Genomic DNA, 21,226 nt, shown 5'->3' with positions numbered 1-21,226 from the left:
AAGTAATCGGTTGGCAGCCAGAATTGATGGTAATCGGTCAGTAAATGTGACCTCTTTATATATACTAATATTATATATTACAGTGCACTTGCATGATTCTAATAATTGAGGGCTCGAACTTTACATGATAAATAATGTAATAAGTATAAATTGATAAAGTGACTCTGGGAACATAATGGTGAATATGTCCTACGATTACGTCCCTCAGGGGACGGATGATTAATGATGATGGAATAATTGGTGGAATAAGAATGTACGAGAAAACGGGGGTATCCCGAGAAAACCCACGGGCACAATGTTGTCCATCACACACTTATTTGGACGGGGATCAAACCTGGGACCTTATGCACCAGAGGTAAGCGCTATACTATTGAGCCCCCGTGAACATTTAAAGATACACAACACACTCTGGGGGCCGCGGTGGCTCAGTGGTAGAGCGTTCACGTCTGGTGCTTGGGGTCCCGGGTTCGATCCCTGCCCCCGCCAAGTGAACTTTGTGGTGGACAAACACCGTGTGCGTGGGTTTTCTCGGGGTTCTCCCGTTTCCTCCCACTTTCTTCATTCCACCATTTCATTCATCTCTCATCATCACCGTCTCCTTTATGGGGCGTTTACACTTAGTCGATTTGCGTTCGATTCAGTTGAATTGACGTCACTTTCAACTTAATCGACCGTGTAAACGGGACTTCAACTTAATCGCTTGTTGATCGAAGGCGACTAATCGACTGGCAACTGAATTAAAAGACGTTCTATTTTCTGTGGTAGAAATAATTGAACACATCCATCAATCTGATTCGGCCTAGTTGCTTCGATTTAGTGGCAAATGCAGCGAGTCGATTTAGTCGTGCGACTAAATCGACTGAGTGTAAACGCCCCATTAGCCTAACCGGCATAACCGTGGAACGTAAAACTCAAAAATTTCATTTCATTTTTTACAACACACTCTGGTAATAGGTATGGTTTGAATGTTGTTATATCACTCGTTTTGTAAATCTTTCGTGACGCGGAAGGATTTTGATAAATTGTAGATTAACCCCTTCCGGATCCTATGGTATAATTTGTACCATACGCATTTTTCATGGTACATTGCGTTATTTCTCTTCTATTTGAGCTTTTTCGTCCGGTTTTTTTTTCAAGTACAGAGGCGTTGTAGAAGACATTACGTATGGTTTCAGACCGTCCTGCGTCCACACATAGGAGGTGATGACGTCATAAGTCAAAAATTTCTTTTCTCATTTTCTAAGCGTATGTTCAATATTTTTTGGCGGGCTTATTTTTCTACGTAGAAGATTGAAATTTTGCACAAACATTCAGTCCACCGAGTAGTATTTACCAGATTTTTTGTTCCGATGTCAGTGCTAAAACAGGGGGGGAACCAGAGGGGCAAAGGGGTGAAAAAGGGATATTTTTATCCCCAAAATCCCGTTTTTCGTCATTTTCCCGCCTCACATACATGACGGGGACACTTGAGTCATACCGTCTGAAAGGCAGTTCCATTCTGAAGAGAATGACGGTCGAATTATTATTCTAGGGTAATTAGGGACGTCTCAGTGAATTTTTTTCAAAATATACTTCTGTATAGGGTAACATGGGGAAATTTCTGAATATTGTTTTCTGGCGAGGCTATTTTTGCAGCTAGAAGATTGAAATTGTGCACAAACATTCAGTCCACCGAGTGGTATTTCACGGATTTTTTTTCAGATTTCTGTGTTAAAACAGGGGGGGTCCAGAGGGGCTAAAAGTTGAAAAAAGGGACATTTAGACCAAAAAATCCCTTTTTTCTGCAATTTCCCGCCTTAGATACATGATGGAGACATGTGAATGGTACCGCCTGAAAGGCAGTTCTATTCAGAAGAGAATATGGGCGACAAATGACCCTAGGGTAATTAGGGATGTCTCAGGAATTTTTTCCCTGAGATCATAGTGTTTTGTGGTAATTTGGGGCATTGTGGGAAATTTTGATAAAATTTCTCCCTCCCTTACTATTCAAGATAGAAACTTGAAATTTGGCACACACGTTCAGTATACCAAGTACTATTTATCAGAGTTTTTTAGATGGCTACGTTCACACAGGGGGGTCCAGGGGGGGCCAAAGTTCGAGAAAAAATTTTCCCTCCAAAACTTTCACTTTGACATTTTTTCCCGCTTCTGGTATATGGTATGAGCATGCAAGTGGCACCATTTGAAAGCCAGCTCTATTCTGAAGAGAATGAGGTATGAACCATGATCCTAGAATAAACAGTGACGATACAGTAGCTGCTTGACTGAAAGTCTAAAAAATAGCCCAAAAAGCCAGGATCCGGAAAGGGTTAAATTAAGAAAAAAATCTACAAATTTTCAAAACGAGACGGTAAAAACTTCGAAATGAAACAAGAAAAACTTTGCAAAAATCGAGACATTACGATTTAGAATTAATCGAAACGAGCCTTCTATAAAATTTACAAGACGGCAAGAGAAAACTTTATTTCTCGTCTCTTCTTCTCTTGTGGGCAACACTAATTGGATATCAGTTTTGTTTATTAGACTTCCAAACTATGCTATGCACAAATGTTAGACGTCTTACAGAACGACTCAATATTCGTCTGTCTTGTCGATAGTTGTCAGAGCGAAACTGGTAAAAGATATCGACAAGCGGTTTCTTGCGATCGATTCAGCATCCCTGGAATACTCTGTTAACCCTCTATTTAAACCATTTGTGGTTCAAATTAACCACTTTCCGATTTCAACATTTATCGCCATAGAGCGAAAACTGTAACAGATAGCGAGAAGCGGTTTCGTGCAGAGGGTTTAGCGTCGTAAGACAACTTATCATTACCACCCCAACACTCTACCAAAACTTGCTTCCAGCTTCAATACTGATATCTATAGAACAAAAACAGTATAATATAACAAGAAGCTGTTTTCTTCCAATCGATTCAGCGTCCCACGATCAAGCTTTGTCTACTGCATTAACCGTCTATTGAAACCTGAAATAGTTCAAATTAACCATTTCCGGTTTCAAAGTTTATCTGTATAGAACAAAAATGGGAACATATAGCAAGAAGCGGTTTTCTGCAAACGATGCAGTGTCTCAAGACAACATATCATGACTATGTGTGCCATATGGAAACTAGAAGTGATTCAAATTTAGTATTACTTCCGGTTTTAATACTTATTTCCATAGAGAAAAACTTAAGAAGATGTAGAGAAGCGTGTGTTTCTTTTTGCAATCGATTCAGGATCCCAAGAATAGGTTCCGTTTTCTCTGCTAATCCTCTACTCATACCGGAAGTGGTAGAAATTAAAAGTTTCCGGTTTCACATTGGTCACCATAAAGCAAAATCGGTAATTAATAGCGAGAACAAGTTTTTCGCAATCGATTTAACGTCTCAAGGGAACAGAGATGGAGTGGGTCAGTGGGTCGGTGGGTCGAGTTTTCTGGATGGGTCAGTGGGTCGTGGGTCAACAGCATGTGACCCACTGTGACCCACCACCCACCATGACCCACTGCGACCCACCACCCACCGTGACCCACTGTGACCCACCACCCACCATGACCCACTGCGACCCACCGACTCAGTATGATCTACCGACCCTCTCTGCTCACTGCATTGTAGACAGTATCTTCTAAAGACTGGTAAATTTGTGTTCATTTTACTTTCAAGATCTTCATTTCCCTTCCTTTTCCACTTGTTTCTGTTTACTTACATGAGGTGAGTATATCTAACCAAGTGAAAAAAAAACTTCAGGAAATTTTGGATATAGATATTTTTAATTGTAATAATAGCAATAGGACTTATACTACTACTTGGCTTTCGAGACCTGTGAGTTTTTAGAGCTAACTACTGGAAAAAATACATTTTTGAATCACTGTAATATATAAATTATTATATAAAAAAATTGAATGTTACTATGTGTACCTGATCATCACGGTCAAATTGCAAAGTCAAATGAAATTACTTTTGGTATATAGTTAGGCCTTAATCCAAATTGGGATGTTATGTTGCTTTTATTATAATGCATAATATCCTAAGGAGATAGAGAGGATCCGAATTTTTGCGAAAAAAAAATGAGTATCTTGCAAACCGTTAAACTTACGGAGCTGAAATTCAGTGTATTAACTCTTTATTGAAAATAAACAGTGTGTGTCCTAGCATTTTTTAAAATTCTCCTTTATGTGTGTGTGTGGGGGGGGGCACTTTCTATATATGGAAAATTGGTAGTGAGTTGGTTTGTAAAAATGATCGAAAACGATCAATGTTATTTAAGAAAAATAATTAGAAACAAAAAATACAGTGCTTGGCTTCATATATCCATTGCTTTCTGTTATAATAATTGCTGAAGCTTATGTTTATTATTTGGAGCGCTTACAGTACAGGGCAATCAACCCATAAAGTTGTGAGAAAAATAGGCATACAATTTGTACTGTAAGCTTAATTACACGGAAATTTTAAGTTTGGATTGTACGCATAATTGCATGGAAAATTTTACACTTTTTCTCCCTTTACGTTGGTCTACTTACTTTGATTTGGAACTTCGAAATTTCATCCTTTTTTCCACTGAAAAGTATTGATAATTCAACAAGGAAATAATTATACTATGATAATTTAATTGAAATTCATCGTAATTTGGCACATGGCAAATAGCAGTGTGGTAATTGAAGTTGAAGAAGGAGGGAAATTTCCATTCAACTCTGAACACTTTCCAGGAACCTCGTTCCCTTTCGCTTTCTAGACGGGGGAGGGAACTTGGTAATGGTATCAAACCTTCATGTGTAATTACAAAAATTAAATTTATAAACAAATAAGAAATCATCAGTTTATCAGGCTTTAATTGATAATTTATTCACAAGATTCCCAATCAAAGGCGTGGTAGATGAAGTTTCTGTTCTACATGGGTCGACATTACCAACTGACATGGTCGATATGGAAAAAATGTTGTATGGTAATAGAGAGATTATACTTCTTGTTGAGTATTTCAAACCTAACCAAGAAAAATCGTTATCAGACTTAAGTCTAACAAGCAGATTGTCGATGAGGAGTTGCTGAAATCTGGTAGAAGTATTATCAATTTCCACGACAGAGTGCGAACGGGAATTTCCCCTTATGAATTTACAGATGACTAATATTAGAAATACACTAAGTGCTCAAACATTGTCTAACTTATTGCTCATCAATGTTAATTGCCCACCGCTAGACAAGCTCAAAGTAGACGAGCTAGTTATTTCTTGGCTGAAGGATGGACATCATTCCACTGCGGATGATTACCGCCAAAAAGTTACCAACAGGAAATAAATCTGATTTCAGATTTGTTTAAGGTGGAAAATTACGTGTTACGGAAAATGTATACCTGTATTACTAATGGCTTATTTGTGTTATACAACTTTGTACCTAATTTTTAGTAAGTCTCTTCTTTGCTTTAGGTAAACTACTTTGAATAAATATTCATAATAATTGTAATTATGCATATTTGTAACTTAAATTTAACATGGTGTTTTAGTGATTACACAAATTACAATTATGAGCATACTTAATGGAGATGCTCTCACAGAGGGTAACCGAGCACCTTTGTACCCTATGAACAACTGATTTTTCAAGTCTTTTGTGTGAAAAATACTGTGAACTGAGAGACCATAACCTTTTCCATATTGTACAGGGGTATTTTCTTGCGAATAGAAGTTTCTTGTGGAATGAGTTCAGAAATTAACACTTGAAAGAATACTCTCTTAGTACAAGTATATTTTAGGCACACACTAATTTCCCCCACCTCGAACTGTTTCAATTTCCTCACTGACAAACACTTTACCATTTTATATCGTAAAGGTCAGATCCACTGTTATTGTAACAGAGTGGTGCTTGAGCGATTGACTAGAAATTCAAACTCCGATTAGTGACAATTTCACAGTCTTGTTTTATTACAAGTGTAAACTCTTTAGTCAGTTTAGAAGAGGCCGTGGATCGTGTTCAGAGTTGATGACGATGGATTTTGGTGTCAGAGTAGGTCAAAGTGGATGAGAGTGGTTCATGGTGGGTGGTGGGTCAGAGTGGGTCACCGTCGTTGGTGGGTCATAGTGGGTCATCGTGGGTGTTGGGTCAGAGTGGGTCACCGTAGGTGGTGGGTCATGGTGGGTCACAGTGGGTCATGGTGGATCAGAGTGGGTCACGGTGGGTGGTGGGTCATGGTGGGTCGTGGGTCAGAGTGGGTCATGGTGGGTGGTGGGTCAGTGGGTCGTGGGTCACGGTGGGTGGTGGGTCAAGTTTTCATTGACCCACGCCAACTCTGCAAGGGAACATACCATCCATAATAGTCTACCAAAACGAGATCAGTTGAACTTTACTAATACTTCCGGTTTTAATACTTATTTTTACAGAGCAATCGAAAAGAGGTCCCAAGAATAAGTTTTGTCTAATTTTATCTGTCTATTGAAACTGGAAGTGTAAAAAATTTACGATTTCTGGTTACAAAACTGATCGCATAAGGTAAGTTGATGATACACAAGGTGGACAGAAACATGAAGGTGAATGCAAGATCCTTCCAAGAATCCATTCTGACATCTATCTATCGAAGAGACATTTCACAATTGTATGGAATGAACGTGAAACAGGTAATGATCCATATGGACAAGGCTTCGAGGCATTCCGCCAGGACATGACTACGTTTTTATCAGAAAATGGCAGAGGAATTAGGAATTTGTTTCATTTCGTTTGAGGACATTCCTTTGAAAAGCCCAGACGGGAGTCCAATGGATTTTTGTGCATTTAGACTGTAGAAACGACGTCTGAACATCGCCTCCTGGATGGTCTACGGAAAGCATGCAGGGAGGAGTGGAACAGAATTCCCATTCCTGTCCTGCGCCGGAACTTGCTGCAATGGAAACTGCGATGCCTTGCGATAGTCCACAATACTGGAATCAAATAGAAAATGATTGGTGGTGGTGACGCGGTATCTCTTAAGGTGAGTACCCGTCAAAAATGATCGGATATAAAGAGAATAACCTGCTACTGATAGCGACAAGCAATGTTTTGATATGGATACAGTAAGGCAAGTATATGCACCCTGTTCCAAAAAGAATATACGTATTTCGAGTGCATATATTTATTAAACTTTAAGACATACGAATATGAAATTTTCACACATATTTACGAACCTCTCAAGTTCAAATTACAGTTCAAAGTTCAAATTACAGATGTTCAATATGTCCTCTATCAGCGACACGAACAATTTCACATCGATACTCAAATTCCTCCCATGTCCTGCGTCACTGATGTTATGGCAGTACGGATCCGGTTCTTCAACTCTTCCAGGTTCTGTGGGAGTGGTGGTGGTACATAAACGTTGTCTTTAACGAAACCCCACAGGAAGAAGTCACAGGGTGTGAAATCCGGTGACCGTGGATACCAGCTGAGACATGCTAAGTCGACAGCTCCTTGACGACCAATCCAACGGTTCGGTAGTTTCATTCAGATATTCACGCACTTGGCGACTCTAGTGGGGGGGGGTGCCCCGTCTTGTTGAAAAATGAAGTTGTCTTCGTGCAGCCTCGGAAACAACCAGTTTTGTAACATAGCGAGATACTGCTGACTGTTAACCGTATTTTCCATTAAAGAAGAATGGGCCGTAAAGAGATGATCGGGATATCGCACAAAACACATTGACTTTGGGCGAATCTCGTACATGTTCAATGACTGCATGTGGGTTCTGTAGACCCCAAATTCGAACATTTTGTTTGTTTACCGGACCACTAACACGGAAAGTCGCTTCATCACTGAACACGATGCGTTGTGCAAAAGTGTTATCATTGTCAATAGCATCCAGAATCTCGTTACAAAATGCCACACGTTTGCGTTTGTCATTAGGACGCAGATTTTGTAACAGCTGTAACTTGTACGGCTTCATAACCAACCGACGTCTCAAAACACGCCAAATTGTTGTTGTCGGCACTTGTAACTCCCGACTGGCACGACGAGTTGATTTTGAAGGACTATGTTGGAAAGCAGTTTGAATTCGTGCAACATTTTCTTCAGGAACACGAGCGTGGCTAGGACTCTTTCCTTTACATACACATCCTGTATCTACAAACTGTTGATACTATCTGCGAATGTTCCACCCATTCGGAGGATCAATTTGGTACCTCAACCTGAAACGTCTTTGCACTGTAATCACGGAATTGCACTTCACAAACTCGAGAGCATAAAATGGTTTCGGCTGCGGAGGAGTCATTTTAAACGTATGACGGTTACAAAGCAAAACAGAAGACAACTGACATCTACCGGCTAGCTATTAATATAAACTAGACTATGTATTCGTTTCTCCAATAGCCGAGCAGAGGCGCAGCGATTGATAGTTTCGACAAAATAATTGTTCGTAATACGTATACCTCTTATTTTACTGCAACCGAAAGTGATAGACATAAATTAGCACTTCCAGTTTGAATATTAATATCCATAGAGCAAAAACATCAACTGATAGAGAGTAATGGCTTTTTGATATGAATTCAGCGTCCGAGGAAAAGGTTCCACCTCTGATTTTATTCCTCTATTCAGGTAGTTATGGATGTAGTACTTGAAGTTTGAGTATTGAACTCGCGTAGTTTGGCAATTTATAAATATACTTGTCCAAATTTTGATAATAACAGTCACTTGAAAACTCATTTTACTCTAATAGAAACCGTGTTTGATACAAGTTCTAGAGGTCCCTAGATAATGGCTCTGGGAAATAATTTATTTAGTTGGACCGTTTCCACACGGAATGGATATGAATAACGTACGTCTGAAATTTATATAATGTGTTTCAATAATGTGTAACTATTCTTAGGAAAACATAGGAATGACTAAGGGATTTATATATCATTTGAATATATTTAATGAACTATAGTAATTATAATCATAACCCCATCATTTGGATCTTTGTTGTGCCATGTGTAATGATGTCACATGTTTCCTTTATTTGTTCCATCAATAACTACAAAACTCCTACTTATTTACGGTTGCATGAAATCCATTTTGCTGAAGAGATGGTGTGATTAGTGACACTGTATGACGAATTTGAAGTTTTCCAGTCCTCCATGATATGAGATATCGTAGGCGTAAGCTTTACCAAATCCCCACACACAAAAATCTAATAGAGGAAGATAAGGTGACCATGCTGACATAGCCTCTTGTCTATGACGTAGGGTATATTAGAAACATAGTGATGTCCAGCAGGGAATAATATTGTGATTGATGAACAACTCGAAAATGGATCAGTCAACAATTTCAACAGTGATCCGCACACCTGATGAGAACCCTGAGTCAAAACCTCACTTAATTAGCGAAACGCAACATCAACTAATAAATATTACATAATTTCTTCGCCTTATGTTTCTCATACCAGTCGATAGGACGCGATAACGCTAAACGTTGACTAGCACAGTCACCGGACTTAAAACTGGTTAGATTTCATGAGGTAGATGTTTCCTGGTTTAGTGAATAATGTACTGTTAAATGACATACAAATCATTCAATTATTCCAACAATTTCGAATAAATAATTGGTTATTTTTGAGACACCCAGTACAACGCGTCATGCAAATGATCTTTCGCGTTCCATAGCCACTTGATTACTCTCAAATAAAATATTTATCGTTTGATATCCCTTTATTTCATACTTTTTAAATGCCTCTTAATTATGTAACTAGTCCGAAAACTACTTTCAGTATCAAAACATAGATCTTCGTTTGTTAGTCACGTAAGAGTACTTGAATTTAAGCTGTGAGGAATTATAGATAAGTTTTATTGAAGTAACAATCATTTGTGAATATAGATTACTTTAACATTGTATTATATACTCGAAATTTTAAGTGATGAAATTAGATTTTAAACTCTAGGGTGCAGTAAATGGAACATTGTATTGGATGGCAAGCGTGGAAACCATAAAAGAAATTGGATTGGTAATATTGATCCCAAACTTTCTCTTTTCTCACCCAAAAACTGACAAAGTAGACAAGTAACAGTAAAAGTGAGTAAAAAAAAAAAAAAGTTAAGAAATAAACTTGGCAAATTGTTAATAAAATACGTGACCCGAAATTTGATGCCAATTACTTTTTATTTATTTTATTTATTGACAGGTCCTTGGACTTAGCGAGCAGGAATTCTTTGATGGCATGGGCGTCTACTTCGTAGGCTTCGTGGGACAATATGGTTACGACAGAGTGCTCTCAGTGTTGGGACGTCATATGCGGGACTTTCTCAATGGTAAATTCTCTTATGTGAATTCTATTCTATATTTATGATTTATTATACTAGTTTTCATAATGATAATTTACAACAAACTATGTATATTGAGTGTGGAGTGACTATAAAGTCCAGAAACAAGGGCGAATTTTGCAGTCTTAACGAAATGATACATTACCACGACACAAGTAAACTATTGTACACTTGAATATTAATATAGCACAACAACCCCATGACGAAAGCGTCGGTGAAGCAGCGAAGGGCAACTATCGACATCTCGGGAAAAATTGACTTCCTCGCAGCGATGATCCGCGGTGGCACCACTTCTGTTTTGAAAATTATACCACCAGCGGCAGAGACGCAACGAAATGCCAATGAATCACAAAATTACTCTCGCAAGATATGTTAAATCGCATATATGCGTGATTTATTTACATTAAGGTGAGTCTAAAAACACTAAAACAAAAGTGCCCTGGTGTGGGCGCGAACCACCAACCTTATGATTACTAGGTTCTTCCGACTTCATCACGGAGACGATGGAGGAAACCTCCCATGTAGAGGGATAAATCGTTAAGGTCTTTTTAATTGGACTAATCATAATGCTCCTTTAACCGTGTATATTCGACGATTGCCGTTTGGGATCAGATAAAGTGCGTTCATCATGTAATTTTATAACAAAATGACGCGCATCTATTTACTTTATTTCATAGGTCTCCCATATTAACTTTCTAATTATCGGACACAGTTGTCATCCAAATTCATACAATTATACGCATTCATCTCAATATTTTTCACTTCATGATGTAGGGGCTCTTGACCCCCGGAGCTCACTTTAGAAATAATTCGTCAGGACAAAATAATATATAATAATAACCGCATGCACATGACTGGCTATAATTCGTGTTGGTCCTTTCGCGATTCGTAGCGACGAATCGAAGAGCGCGGACCAAAATGAAGTCCTTGCTACTAACTTCAACACCCCAACTCCAGATATTTGTTTCGACTCGACGAAATCCTGTCGTCACTGGCACACTAGCGGCAATCCTTCGACGTGTCGATACGTCGACGATCGACATTTACCGGCAAGTGGGCCACTAAGTATTGACGACGTTTACGGAACTGGGGAAGTTACGGAATGTACTACAATCATATATATAGTATAATGTTTGAATCTAATATGAGTGCAATTTTTCTAACCATCATTACTGTTGCATGCAACAAGTTCTAATGTTGGTTAGGTACTTTTCACCGATAGTAGGAGTAAACCTTTAGGCAAAGTGTCCCGATTCGAATGATTTCTACCACCAAAGTATCTAGATTTGAATGATTTACCTACCATCAGTATCACAGTTTGGAATGTCAGAAATAAGTAACCCTAGATATAAGCCAAAACATCATCCGTACTGTGTTACATATGCAGCTGTTGGCAGAATTATAGTGCAGTCCACACTGGACGGAAATACGTGTGTAGAGAGAAGATTAAGCCTACCGAGACCAACTCCACGCCTGCTAAAACACCCAAGTTTCACTTGACAGGGTAGTTAATCCTCCAATTTCCAATACACGAAAAATCGACAATCCAAACGGTATACATAAAGAATCCATCCATTCCCGGATGATTGGCATTAAGTTTTGGATATAACTGCGACTCATAATTCGTTTCATCTTCGTTATGATATAATAATTACAACCAGTAATACATAGAACTCCAAAACCCCGAATTTCAGATCATTTTAGGTGTTAGTCTACATATCTTAATATGGTGTTTATTTTTGCATAATATCTTACTCAAGGAGGCTTCAAACCCGGAACCACACTTTGCGTAAGTTGCTGTTGACAACAACCATATGTATAGAAATTTCGAACATCTCTGTAAATCAATTGGACAAGAGAACACCAGTATTCAATATTCATAGCAGAATAAAATGACATGACACATCACCATGATTGAAATTCAGTTCTTTTTCAATGACTGTCATTTCGAAAAGATTAGGTACCGCGTTCACACAGTTTGACCCCAGTTCCTTTTATATTAAGAAATAATTTTAAAAAAATATGATTGAGTGAGATTGATTGCCATAGGGCAGGTAGTATAGAGCTAGTAACTAGACATTAAAGGCATGATATAAAGAAAACTAATTTATTGGAATTATGCATAACAAAGTGAATATAAATTTTAACCATCACCAAAGTGCCTATGAAATGAATAATAGTATCATGATTCATATGAGGTTCTCATTCTCGCTTTCATGTTAAGACTCTCTTGCGTGAATTTCACTATGGTTACCAACAGAGTTCTTGTTACCGTACTTACAATATTATGGTGTCCATTGCAAACAGAATCTGCTCAGCACTTTCCGAAGTCACTGATCTCCGTCTCGAGTTAGCGCGAGTAGTCACTAAGAGGCGTATGGATGATAGATATTTGAACGATTTAACTAAATTTTCTAAGGTTTATATAGTAGTTTCCTTGCACTTTCATTTCTACTTTTCGCGGAACTGAAAGTTGAAACTAGGATTGTTTGTGAACTGATTTTCGATTTCACTTTTCTAAAACCTTCCGCGTTTATAAACAAAACATGTTGTCGCTTCTATTTTAAAATGATTTCACTCTCCTATATTGTCTTTGATACTTGGAGGTGATCTGTTTACTATATACTTTTAGTTTTTTTTAAACCCTCAAAATGAGGAATATCTTAATATGGGACATTTGAAACAACGTATTTATGTGATAAACCACGAATGACAGACGCCTTAAAAACAAACATAAATGGAGCAATTCATTTGGCTACAGTAAGCGTACTGGAAAATATTATGTATCTGTCTCAATGTAGTTTGGAAGCGAATGGTATAAACTTTCAGCAGATGTTTTGATGTTTTTTTCTACAAAATTAAATAAGCACACCTCAAATTTTGTTATAATATCTTCATTATTGTCAAAATCATTAACGAAATGTCAGCTTCGGTTGCAGCTGGGACAGCCTGTAGTATACTCCTGTACAATATAGGAGTAGTATAATAAATACAATGAAACAGTAGTCACCTATTTAATTGAATAATTTAAGTAAAACTTAATTTAATTTGAATAATGTAATTGAAACTTTATTGGAAACAGTAGTGAAATATCTTAATATCAAATTTAAACAAGTGGAACGGTCCAGATTCAAATTAGTAACAAATTTTTGTTGCCACAAATTTCCAATAAGAGGTTAATGATGATAGCCGCGAGTTTCCACGAAGTGACTGAAACAATTTAACTTTTTCTCATAAATTTCTGTGTCCGAAGGTATTACAATTGTGCTGATATAGAAAAAAGAATGTGCGATCTGTTCACCCCCTACAGAGATACCTGGGTACGTTGCAGGGTGTGAAAGCAGATTGCCCAAATCAAACTGACAAACCGTAATATTCTCCCGGATATTGACCAAAAATCAAATTATAGACAATTTTTCACAAACTACTAACACTTCCAAACATTAGAAACAACTCAAGTTCGTTTTTCTTTAATAGACGGAAGTTAATTCCTTCTTTTCCCAATCTTCGTAACATCTGTTATATTTCTATAATCTTATTCCAGAAATCTTGGATTTTCTGATTCCTACACATGAATTCGGAAAAGATACACTGTAACACTTCTTGTTTCGTGTTAAACATACGTTCTCTTTCCTTGGTATTTTCTTTACTTTTCTTAACAATGTGATCCGCAATTTCTTTGTCACTCCTTTGATATCTTATATTACTTCTAGTAACTCTATCTCTGCACTTCTTTCTATTGTTCAGAACTTCTTCCGAGTCAGTCAATAATCGATATTTGCTAATATTCTTTTACACTTTTTCAGTCTTACAGCGGTTCTAACACCGCTGAATTTATATCTGAGGCCATACCATTATATCTTGTTAGCTTGTCACTTCTCTCTTCCTAGCCTTCCGTGCTTAGATCATTCATCTGTGCCAACAATCGCAGACCACAAGATGTTGCAAAATTGTGTAACTCCGTACATCTGAAGCATCGCTTATCATAAGCTGGATGCTCGCCTCTTACATGTGATCGCTGACACTTATTAGATGTAATATGTTTCCCTTCCTTTAATTCATAGAATTGGATGACAAAGAAGAATTGGAACATCGTTTACGCATATTTCGTGGCGAACTAGGACCACTCAAGGTATTATTAGCCTGGTTTTATTTTAACCCTTCCACTTCGGTCGCTCTTTTTTCCATTCTACAAATTTGCTAGTGTTGAGCCGCTGAACCACTGAACAATGCCATATGTTCTTCAGTATTCTTCACTGCTGTCGTGTTATCTACTTCTTCTAAGCCTTTTTTCAGTTAACTGGGGTCGGCTTTTCTGATCACTGTCTTCCACCTATTTTATCTTGTGTTTTATCAGCTGTGACATCACACTCCACCAAATCGCTCTTCACACAATATCACCCGCTTCTTCTTTGGCTGGCCTTGGGCTAGTTTCACATTCAGTTCTATAGCAACCACTCGGTGAGCTACGTATTACAAAGGTATTCTTCTTACATGCACAATCTCAGTCTACTTTCTCACAATTTTGCTACTAAAGGTGTCACCTTTACTGTTCCTCGGATCATTCCATTCTTAATTTTGTCCTTCCACCGTACCATCGTCATCTCTGCAATATGCAACTTCTGTTTCTCTCTCTTCTTCGTCATCCAACATTCTGCTCCGTATAATATGGCAGGTTTCACTGCTTGTTGGAAATATAATGAAGTTCCTGTTAGCATTTGTCTTCTTCCCACATTGTTGTTTAGCCCCAACACATATTGATCTTTAAGTGAATGTTCTAAGCATATCCAAGATTTCAGTAAGAGGCTCGATTATTTTAAACGCCATTACATACGAGCTAAATTTTGGTATTCCGACTTGATATTGTGAAACTTATATCTTTCGGCTATATCTTCTTTTTTCTGACCATAATGATTCAACATGAGCGTTTTTAATTCTTCATAAGGCTGCATGCTTGGTAAACCCAGATTTCACAGTTCTTCGTAAGCCGGTAATCCCATCACCAATAAAAATATTGAAACTTTCTTATCTTCTGGCAATGCCGAAGATAAATCGACTTCTCTAACCTCTTTGTATAGATGTGAATCCTACCTGTTATTACACCAAAAGGCTCAAAATTGGAGAAAGATGTCTTTGTACTAATCGGAGACGTAGATTTATTATTGTGAATGAGCCAAACTGTTTGGTATTATTTGTCTTAGTAAATGGGTTACTACAAACTTTTGGTATTTATTTTACTACCAAGAAATGTAGTAACTGTACGTTGATTACTTTCAAACTTTAATACATACATATATATATATATATATATATACGTCTTTATAAGCGAATATCAATTTTAGTAACCTCTAAAGTTGATTATATTTAACCTTTAACCAGTTTATTTTGACGAACACTATAGGCCAGCAACTCTAAGCCACTCTTGACTCTAGTTCATTATTAAAAACATTTAATACGTAAACGAAACCCACAGTAACGTACTTCAACTGTTCCTCTTAAATTACAAGATTTTGTTCGATTCATTGTAAGTAAGACCTTGTCCGAATGTCAAAACTAAGTCTCCTGCATCTTAATATAGCTTTACTTTGTATGTAAGGTTCAAGTTTCGTTAATCTAGGTACCTGGTAGTGACAAAACATGCAAAATTTACTTTTGTCCTTAATTTCTGCACACCAGTGTAGTAATAAATATATCAAGAATATTCATTGATTAAGTAAATAGTAAATAGTCATTTCTTCTAGAGTACGATTCCTCATAGCAGTTAGATTATGCAATCTAGTCAAATCATTGCACTATAGAAATACATTTTTACGTACATTTTCGATTGATTTGAAGGTGATACTTGGTAGAAAAATATATAATTTGACTCTCATATGCAACTGTATATTTAACATTAGTGTTGGAAAAGGACGTAAAAGTGTGAACAAATAAGCATGTAAAGAATGTCCTTTGATTGAATGACCGAGAACTTAAAATTAGTCTACGTCGTTTAATCGAAATTGCTTTCACATTGAGAACAACTTACAATAACAAAACGTAAATACATTGACGATTATAATTACACTGGACTTGGCGAGGAGTGAAATTGAAATTACCATTGGTCTGTTCCGAAGAGGTAAATTATCATACTAACTTTCCACTATTTTATATAACAGAAGACTGAAATTGATTCCTTCGTAAAGACATACTTTTGTTTAATGCTTCTGAAACATCAAAACTTATCTTATATAATAATTGTTTTCGATTGAACCAGGACGAATACAAGTTTACTCTATACTCCTCCATTGTAGAGGGTTGAAAAACGTCTACCAATAGTTGCGATTTTATCCATTGTAATTTTCCGGTGTTGAAGTGGGCACTAATACAGAGTGGGAAGATGGCGTTTGATCTTTTGTCTTCAAGTTTTGCAAAGTTGTTGCAAGTATGACATGATTGTCGGCGTTGTAAATTTCTTAAAGTCTGCTGAATTGCTTCGTTTCTTCTTCAATTTTTAAGTTTTCTACGATTTCAGTCATACACATGTTGATGTTATTTGTAATGTAAGTAAACACTATATGGGCAAGGTATATGGGTAGAGTGTTGTGAAATGATATTGTTAAATATATTTATTGTATGTGACTTAAATCCACCATTGTAATGTTTAGTAGGTGAACCTAAATTTGAAGCTTCTCAGAAGCTATACCAATGATCTCTCGAAGTTTATTACTGTCTTGTTGGTATGTTCTGAGGATCATAATTCAAATAAACTATGCCATGTGCTCTTTCGTGGCATCTCCCGTGCTCTGATGGATTATGTCTTGAAGTTTGTGAATAATATATGTTTGTGGTATTTGGTGTGTTTGTTCGAAAGCTCCTTTTTAGATTTGCTTGTTAACTTGTAGTTTCTTATGTTGGCTTGCTTCTTGTTTAGAATCTACCTTCGTATTTCTTCCTTGTGTGATTGGTTTTCCCGTATACTTCATAGGCAGCTTAAACACGGCCAGTTATTTGTGGTTCTTCGTGGAGTTGTTTCAAGGGAGGTGACTTGGCTGAGTGTTTTCCTTTGTTAGTAATTTTAAATTATTTTTGGAAGCTAGTTTTGGAACAATTACAGATGCCAGTTATTTCTACAGTACGATGATCGTTGATCTTATATGTTAGGAGAAAGTTATGTTTGGGCTGTTGTTTCCAAGAAAGACTATGCGCATCCCCCTATATAGTATTGCTTCTGCTTCTATTGCTTCTATTGCTTCTATTGCTTCTATAGTATTGCTTCTATTCACACGACTATTACTTTCAAAATCTTAGGTAAAATTATTCATGTACTTCAGTATCCACCAGACCCCACTGTGTAGTTTGAGTATCAAGAAAGTAATTGTGTATTTAGATTAAATTAAATAATTGGTAATTCAAGAGATCTATTTCGAAACAGGGTATTTGAACCATTATTGTCTTTGCTTTTGAATTTGGGAAATCTCATTTTCGAATACTGGGGTCAGACTTTTAGACTACTTTGATGCCTTTTCCCTCAGCCCACGAATCAAATATTAGAACGACATTTCTATGATAGCCTCCGCGGCTGAGTGGCTAGTGAATACGTGTTTTCTCTCTGTGCGGTTCTGGATTCGATTCCTAGTGTGTTACATAGTTCGGATAGAAGACCAAACAGTAGTTCTGGTATCACTTTAAATGGTATATCCCTCCATATAACCTCGGCTGTAAATGACAAACTCTAAGGAATCAATGTTTAATAATATAGGCTCTAGATTACTTCATTCCCAAGAATATCTTTCGATTTTTCACTGTTTTCTTTAAATCTGTCACAAAGAGAGATCAGCATCTATCTATGGAACTTTCTTAACCATATGTACACCAAGGAGCTATGCGTAGCACCGCACACCAAGGCAGGGTTTAAAAATGTCCATCACATAAATGATTATTTTCTGGGATAGAAAATAATGATTTATGTCGAGGACATTTTTAACTCTCTCTTGGAGTGCAGTGTTACACCTAACCATTTGGTGTATATTATGATTCCACTTTTGATATCATAAGTCTGAAACCAACAGGTATTTTTCGTTTAGGTGTACGACGCTTTACATCAGCAGTGCCCGTAGCAATGCCTAGTGCCAGAATCTTCAACTTTAACTGGAAATAATCCCATGCTAATTATGATGCACGTTATTACCAAGCGAGGGTATTTTACGTCCACCACGAATACTTTTTAAAATTTTGGGTTACTTTCTAGAAATTAAAAGTATTAAATGACAGAACATAAAATTTATATTTTTTGACACAAAACCCGAGTTATGATGATGCTAAAGAGACACCCATAAAAGTTCTTACTCTAATAAAAGTGTGGACAATTTTTAACCCACCTTGGTGTACATAGGGTTAATATAAATAACTTTTTTCAAATAAGTATATAAATTCAGTGATCTAAACATTTAAGTAAGATTGGAATTACAGTATTTTGAACATAGTTGTATAATTTACCCATTTTTGCATACATAATGTAACACTTAATTCCTGTTATTATTCGAGAGCTTTAATATTAAACTGAAACGAAATTTGTTCTATTGAATTATAGAAATAAGCTTAGAAGAAATTGCTGCGAATATACTAATTTTGATTTTAGATAAGAAGTTGATATAATGTATTGCCATATGTTTTTTGTGTTGTTTGTTGTAGACAAGTGACTGTGTTACCCTCTTTCGGTTTGCTCTCAGGATTGGACAACCTACATGAATACCTCAAATTCTCCTATCCACGAATGCGTGCTCCGTCTTTCATTTGTGAAAACGAAACTAGCGAGGGACTGACTCTGCATTATCGTAGCAAAAGAAGAGGATTCGTATACTACACTATGGGACAAATTAGAGAGGTAAGCAGATACTATGTTGGGGAATATAATATTGGATGAGACAAAGTTCGAGAAGGAGTGTCTTTTAAATTATGATTTGAAATTAACCTGCAATTACTATACAAGAAGCTCCATTCAGGAATTTAGTTTCAAGATACAAGTTCTTTAATATGCATACTTACCAGTTCTATGATGAGTATAGTAAGTTGACTTAGTATTAATATTATTATTATATGATTATAACTAGAGTCCGGATTTTTATGTAATATCAACCCCCTAAATATGTACATAAATATGTAACAAAACTCGCTTAAAATGTAAGAAATATGTAATATTACATAAGAATATGTAATATTATATATGTTACATATTTATGAAAACGTAATATTAAAACGCGTATGAGTATGCAATATTTAAACGAATTATGAAAGAAAATGGAAAATGGCTCGTGGGTTTTCTCGAGGTTCTCCCGTTTCCTCCCACGTTCTTCATTCCACCATTTCTTTCATCTCTCATCATCACTGTCTCCTTTAGCCTAATCGGCATAATCGTGGGACGTAAAACTTACATCTCATTTCATTCATTTTATACTGCTTAATGCAAGTCCCCCAATGAAGTGAATTACTTGAACAGCTGAGACAGCCATACGTCACTGACGTAACTGATTGCAGGATAATAAAAATTAGACGCGAATGAAGGAAGATGTGAATCGGTTAGAGAGAAACAGGAAAACCCCGAGAATACGGCATTTGTACGTCAGAAATCTCATTTGGTGTGGAGTGGTCCCGTTTCAAATCTAGACCTTTTACACTAAATGCGCATCCGTCGCCACGGCCCAATATTGAAATGAATTATACGTAATATACAAATTTAAATACTAAAAGCAACTTAAGACGAAATGTATTGTTTTATAAATATTTATTTCATGCACGGAAAAGCAGTCCTATATCTTATAAACAATACCAGGCTGAACTAAGATTGAAGAATATTTCCACTAATGAACATTTTAAATTTGAAATAAAGTACTTATAAAAGATGTGCCTGCACTTCAACTATGTGTTGTTGCGCAATGGGTTACAAGGTACATTTCCAAATGATCAGAAGTAACATTTTGTCGGCGATCGGATGAAATATTCTTGTATGCAGAGAATGATCTCTCCACATCACATGAGGTAACAGGAGCGTATTTCAACAGGGGGATGTAGTTGGGGGAAATATCTTCAGGGGGTTCTTGTTTCATCACTGAGAATCTTACACACTGCCAATAGGCTGTCGTAACCCAGGTTTCTTTCCAACATTGCATTTAGTTTCTTTCAAACTTTTCCTCCTACATCTCCACACACACCTAGCAGCAGTCTCTTTGCATTCTCTATAATTTCCATGGATTCCAGAAGAGACCGCCCAACAGTCTCTAGCTTTTTAATGCTTGTACGTAGCCAACCAAAATTGCTGTCTATGTATGCGATATCACACGCTACCTTTGAGTCATTAAACAGTTTCTGAGTAATACCAACTGACACAGCAGACTCCGATGGAAATGGATGAACAACAGGCTTATTTTTTGTAAATGTTCATTGTAGAAATGTACTGCTTGTGTCCATGTGCCCCATCGCGTTAGCACAGGCTCCGGAGGAAGTGGAACGTCTGGCAGTTGATCTCTGTAAACTTGAACATGTTTTGGCGTCTTAACAAATATTTTTTCGTGGAAAAAACTAGTTGATTTACTTCGCAAAAGTTGTCTCTCACCTCTTCAGCAACACGCTGAAGAGCATGGGCCATACAGGTGAAATGAATTAAGTGAGGGTAAAAAATTGTAAGTGCTCTAGCAGCTTTTAACATGTACGCTGCACTGTCTGTATAGAGAACAAGGATGTTTTCTTCCTGAACTCCTCCCGGCCACAACACTTTAAGACCATCGTTTACAAAGCGAGCAATCGTGGAATGATTCGTGTGTTCCAGCAATTTACTCGCAATAAGATAGGATTTAGATGAAGCATCTTCACTTAACTTTCCAATCTCTAAATTTGCTACATAACGTCCCAAAACGTCTGTTGTTTCGTTCACAGAAATCCAAATATATATGAACTACCTATTTCTGCCCTAATGGTATCTATAGCTTCCCTATAACAAACTTCGAGATAACACTTTCGAAGAGTGGATTC

At 37.0% G+C, this 21,226-nt stretch overlaps 1 protein-coding gene across 3 annotated transcripts in view; it reads left to right on the top strand.

Annotated features, from left to right (window-relative positions):
- Gyc88E (Guanylyl cyclase at 88E) overlaps positions 1-21,226 on the top strand; it is a 227,035-nt gene that overhangs the window by 116,909 nt on the left and 88,900 nt on the right. For all 3 annotated transcript variants that reach the window (XM_081738809.1, XM_081738808.1, XM_081738807.1), the window contains 2 exons: positions 10,084-10,210; positions 18,931-19,085. In XM_081738809.1, coding sequence (XP_081594935.1) covers positions 10,084-10,210; positions 18,931-19,085 — 282 coding nt within the window. The remainder of the gene's footprint in view (positions 1-10,083; positions 10,211-18,930; positions 19,086-21,226) is intronic.

Source organism: Thermobia domestica, chromosome 14, assembly GCF_964235325.1.
Source record: "Thermobia domestica chromosome 14, izTheDome1.hap1.1, whole genome shotgun sequence".
Taxonomy (NCBI): Eukaryota; Metazoa; Arthropoda; class Insecta; order Zygentoma; family Lepismatidae; genus Thermobia; species Thermobia domestica.
The sequence above is the reverse complement of the archived record's forward strand: the minus strand, read 5'-3'. Positions and strand labels throughout refer to the sequence as shown.